Here is a 5,519-nt window from a genome sequence, read left to right as displayed (position 1 = left end):
TTCATCCCACCAATGAAAAGATTTCAACGGTTCCGTTTGTGTAAAATCGCGATAGGTTTGTTATCATTCGATTTCGAATTTCGTTTCCGGCTTTATACGTCGCAAGCTCGTCGACATTAACTGTATTTCAATTATCGTTGACGCGGTCAATTTGTTAAGCTCATTTCCATTTCAAAAAATAAAAAAAAAAAATAAAAATTAAAAATTAAAATTAACAATACGGGCGTTGTGGGTAGAAATATATGCAAAACACGATACATGTATAATTTATAAGAAGAGATTTTTACAAAACTTTATTACAAGAATGTACATTGGTGCGTGCGTGTGTGTATGTGTGTGTGCATCGGTGTGCTTGCAAAGTTTTAAATTGAAACTCGCATAGGTTACCGAGTACACGTGCGTGTGGAAAAAAAGGAAGGAAAAGAAAATAATAAAAAAGAAAAAAATTTATCAGAATAAATCAAAAGAAATACCTGCCTTAATTGATACGTAAGAAAAAGTTTCGACGAATACTAAATGGAAAAACTACAAAAAAAATCAAAGAATTTTCCATCCCTTTTAACATACAAAGTAATCACAGCTGTTTTCTTGGTGTTTTTTTTTTTTTTTTTTTAATTTTTCTTTTTCTTCTTCTTTCTTCTTTTTGCGAGGAGGCGTCGTCGTTTGGATGATTGAATCCCTCTTCGTTATACTCCTTCCGATCGATAGTACATAATTACACATCGGACACGAGGGAATTATCGATGAAATTTTCTCACTGGATGTTTACCACCAGCCTGTAATGTATTCGTAATTATTAATGAATATGTAGATGAGAATTTCTGCCCCGTGCTACCGCATAAGATACAAGAAACGCGAGCACAGCTCTCAAGAGGGGTTGCTGACCAAACTCTGACCGCGTGCGCGACAAGGTAAGAAAATCGAGACGACAAACTCACCCGCTTACATGTCAACATAATTAAACATCGAACAAAAATTAGTAACCTTTTGTACATCACTCTCGCTTTTCCCCGTTGATCTATTCCCGCTATGATTCAATGACACGTCCCTCCGACTATCCAAATCTTTCTTCAATCCCAATCAACCCTTCTATTCATACTCGACGCCGCGGGTGTTGTTTATCCCTCTCAAAAACACCCCCCCACCAATTAACCCTGCGATATCTACGAACTCAGTCCTCCTTCACCCTTGACACTTACCGCCACCGCCTCCGCTCTTCCAGCCACCACCGCCGCTCGACCATCCGCTTCCACCTCCGCCGGACCAGCCACCACCACCTCCCGACTTCCATCCACCTCCTCCGCCGCTGGGCCAGCCACCCCCGCCGCCTGAGCTCCACCCGCTGCTGGGCCAGCCGCCTCCACCGCCGCCGGACCAGCCACCACCGCCTCCCGACTTCCAGCCACCGCCTCCACCGCCGGAACTCCAACCGCTACTGGGCCAGCCTCCTCCGCTGACTTTTATGATCTTGATGATCTTTCCACCGCCGCCGCCACCGGACCAGCCACCACCGCCACCGGACCAGCCACCGCCTCCGCCGGACCAGCCACCGCCTCCACCCCCGCCGTAGTTCCACCCGCTACCTCCGCCGCCGCCGCCGCTTGACCAGCCGCTGCTTATGTATCCTCCTGGTGGATGAAACCGATTGTGAAATTAGTCGGAGGAATGGTTTTGAAAGGAAAGTGACGAAGGGAGACGGAGTGTGGATTTTCATTACCGTAAGCACTGCTGGCCGCAGCCAAAACCAGGGCAGCAACGAACAACTGTAACAGAGAGGCAGAGAGGTTGATTAATTCTGTGGCTTTGGACGATCCTTGTTAACTCCATGTTCGGTTTGTTGAAGAGAATAACGAACAGGGAAAGTATGCAACGGAGGATCGTGTACTACTGTCGGGTAAAGATGATTCAACGGTATTGAATCGAACTCGACTGGTATTCCTTCTTTCAAGAGAAAGATAGACGCGTTAAATTCCTACAGGTAACGACCGCAGATTATCCTCCGACAAAACACGTTTTGCGATATAATCTTGGTGGTCGTGTTCCACGGGTGTACAGTTCAAACGCCGACTACGTACCTTCATGCTGAAGTGTGATGCTACTTGTTGGTAGACGAACTCTTTTATACCTTGGTTCTGAGGTCGGTCCCCGCCCTGGGGACGACGGTGGTATCCCCCCCTAGCAAGAACGAAAACCCCCTACCCTGACAGTTCGAAATCCCTCCACATTTTCAAGCGCGGTCTTGTAACCTCGCCGGTGAGACGAAACGTGATGATGATCACCGAGTTGCGCACCACGTACACGGCACACACTCGAAGAGGACTGTTTTGCAGCCCGGCGGGGAACAACCTTTCACCAGAAAGGCCAGCGCGATTCACTTTCGAGGTTTGAATCCAGCCGGGGCTTGACCAACTCACGGGAAGCTCAGAGCCAATTCCAACGTTGTACGCACTGGGCGTCTCTCGCTTCGCAATTCCACAATCTTACCTCCAAGGTGAAGTTGCCCTGACTATCATCTCTCGCCCACCACTCGTCGATCCTCGATCCAACTATCACGGAGGCTTCCAGGGGTCACCGAGGTGTCGTGGCCAATGGCAATTAACCCCCGTCCGATCTCCACGATGGACAATCGCTCTGTCCGACGTTCCTTGGATGTCGGAGTTGAACTGGACCTTCGAAGCCCAAAAACGAATCCGATATTGTATGAAGTAAAGAAACACTTGTACGGTTCGATGTAAACAATTTCTCCTTGGGATGTTCTCGTATTCATTTATGCAGATCGATTTTCTGACCGACGTCTCATGTTAGTCCAAGAGGCAGGAAGGATCCACTGCTTTATATTCCGACTTGATATTAACATTTTCCAATTTTCTTATAAATTGTATGCTCACGTTGCGAAATTCACCGGTGTGACAAACGAGCTAGCATTGATCGTGGCCGGCATGGGATTTCTAAACTCGGAGTTTATGATCGAGTGACGCAATTGACTTGAACATTCGTGAATAAGCTGCCTGTATACGAGAATCGAAGTCGAATGAGTCGAGCGTTTCTCTTTATCGATTCGATTCAAATGCGCCAACAATGAATACACCTATCATCGACTAACTTCGGAGGCTTGCCTGATTCGGATCACTCGGCCAAGTAATTTTCGAGGATATCGTTAAATCGAGTCAACCACAAACATCGGAGCAATACTCAATTTTAATCACTCGCTACTTACGCATCGCGTGCGGAATGTTTCGTTGCCGCATAAACATTTCTTGGTTGCTTTTTTTCAAGAAATCGAGGAGACAAAGGCTAGCGTGTCGTACGAGGGTTAATTCAAGGAAAAGCAGAATTCTGCACCGGTGCGAGAATCTTATCTCCCGGAAACGGAAGTCGGTAACTTTGTTCTTACAGCTCCGGCTGCAGTGCATCCTCAGTTGCACATTTGTGCAACCGTCACACTTTTCTGACGGTGTTTCCAAGCAGGCAATCACTCCGAGTAATATACCATCGACCACTCATTTAACGTCGAGTTGTCACACAACTGTTCGAAAATATTTCTCTCGTGTTACAAAGACTTTTTCCCTGGGTCAGCACGGAAGTTCGATGACTTGTTGAAACCATTTAAGAATATTTTACACCTTGGAATCAGGAGTTATGAAATCGAGTTACGAATTCTGCATTCCTTGGCGCATGGCAGGCCTTCAGTCGTCGCTATTTTCCGTAGAACATCGATCTTTTCTAATCATCGATCGTCCCTCATTCAAGTAAGAAGCATAACGTACGCATACGCGTAACTGTTATGTAGCAGAGCGTCGAGGATGTTGGTGAAAGGAAAAGTCCGACTCGTGCTTCAAGTACTCCCTCATTCATCGCCAAGACGTTATTAGCGACGGTTTTCGTTCCCTCTTTTTTCGAATATCCTCATCATCGTCTTCTTCTACCTTTCATAACTAAATTGCAAGAAACTACCCTCGATGTGTAAAGCACGAGTGCAAGTTTGCCTTTCTATCGCACCTGCTGGCTACAGGTTTCATTTTTTGCCATGAAATGAATAGCATAATGTATTTCTTTCCCATCTCCTCGCGGTTCGGTTGTATAACCAGAAATTAAGTCCGCTAGTTCCATTGAGTGTGAGTATTATACGCCTAACAAGGTACTAAAATGCCCGCTCTTTCGTTCGCTTTTCCAAGAGTCGATGATTACCCAAGCCGGTTTCATCCTGTAACGCAGCATCGATGTGAAATCATCGGACGCCTCTTGTTATGCACACCCAATTGTCTTTCGCAAGAATTTTTCATCGGAACACCTTCGGTATGCTCCAGTTTCACATCGCGAATGTCCATCCGCATGACGGACAATTAAATAGCCTGGACAAAAGATTCGACAGATTTCTTTGACCGTTGTCATAATACCATTTAATTCTTGTCCGCAGCTCGTAGAATACTAACAAGTAGATTCGAATGAGAGGAAATCTTCGCGACCACATTTTGCCGAACAATTGATCTGATCCCTTCACCGGTCGACCGGTCCACTTTCATTTCTTTTGAACCGAATCGAGTATTACTTTTTTTTTCTTCTTTCGCGCGAAGTGTACGGTTGAGACCGCAGCGAAGCTGCATTTTCTTCTTCCATTTAATGAGCAGGTGATAAAATCGATGAGTCCGTTAGGAAATTCAGGTCAAAGGTGCAGGGGTGGATGTTTGATGCTGTGCAGAGGGTGCCCTGCAAGAATCGACTAGGATATTATAATATAAAAAACTTGCTATTCACGAATTCACCTCGATGATCGCCAAGGTTAATTTGGATGAGGTAATATTCACCGGATCCTCTTGTTACATGTCAATAATCCTATCCGGGATTATTCAAGGACGACTTATCCCATTTGTTAGTCCGGTAACAAGACGTTGAAATTATGACAAAAAATCCCTCTATTCATCGTGCTGTAATCATCATAGCGCATACGTGAACGAATGATGCGAATTGATGAACCATATTCCCCTCACATTTCAGGTGTCCTTGGTACCCGGTGCTCACCGTCGAACCATTTGCCGTCGTTTGCAGGTACGAAACGTCAAACATACGATGCCAAGTTATTGCACTGGACGGCAAGTAGTTAGTAATTACGTCGAGTAGGCCACTTGGCGCAAATCGCTCAAGTGTGGGTCGCAGAAGCTGTAGGAAAAAGCAACGTACTTTACGATTTTTCAGACCCTTTTAAAGTCCGCTCTGTCAGAGAGGATTGAACCGGACTTTAGCAAACGTTATCCGGCTCTGAGATCGCGGATTCGTGTCGATTAGAGTCGAGTGGAGAGAACAAACGTCAGAAAACAGACATTGAGAGTGTTTAGAATTGAGGAAGAAGGCGTTTAGGATGTCAAGAATGAAACGGACTTCCGTATCACGCTAATTTCGTTCGCGAAATATATTTGGCACGACAAAAATTGACCTCCTGAAATTGAAATCGCGATTACAATTAGAAACGTCCGAGTATTTTGGGGAATCAATCGATACGTTAGGTTTTCGATCATCGATAT

General features: G+C 45.5%; 1 protein-coding gene across 1 annotated transcript; it reads right to left on the bottom strand.

Annotated features, from left to right (window-relative positions):
- Nucleotides 1–261: 261 nt before the first annotated feature.
- Nucleotides 262–4,334, bottom strand: LOC124176958 (glycine-rich protein 5-like). The gene is made up of 5 exons (XM_046558895.1): nt 4,256–4,334; nt 2,485–2,558; nt 1,718–1,763; nt 1,200–1,628; nt 262–776 (listed from the first exon to the last, which is right to left on the bottom strand). The coding sequence occupies exons 1-5, from the start codon at nt 4,332–4,334 to the stop codon at nt 766–768; spliced, it is 639 nt and encodes a 212-aa protein (XP_046414851.1). The 3' UTR covers nt 262–765.
- Nucleotides 4,335–5,519: the final 1,185 nt, after the last annotated feature.

Source organism: Neodiprion fabricii, chromosome 2 (assembly GCF_021155785.1).
Source record: "Neodiprion fabricii isolate iyNeoFabr1 chromosome 2, iyNeoFabr1.1, whole genome shotgun sequence".
Classification (NCBI taxonomy): Eukaryota; Metazoa; Arthropoda; class Insecta; order Hymenoptera; family Diprionidae; genus Neodiprion; species Neodiprion fabricii.
This window is presented reverse-complemented; position numbering and strand designations above follow the sequence as displayed.

Coding starts and splice junctions, on each gene's coding strand:
- LOC124176958 (XM_046558895.1), bottom strand. CDS start 4,334: ATGCGGATGGACATTCGCGATGTGAAACTGGAGCATACCGAAGGTGTT. Junction 2,559..4,255: donor TTCTTGCGAAAGACAATTGG/GTGTGCATAACA, acceptor GACCCCTGGAAG/CCTCCGTGATAGTTGGATCG. Junction 1,764..2,484: donor AGGGCAACTTCACCTTGGAG/GTAAGATTGTGG, acceptor TCTCTGTTACAG/TTGTTCGTTGCTGCCCTGGT.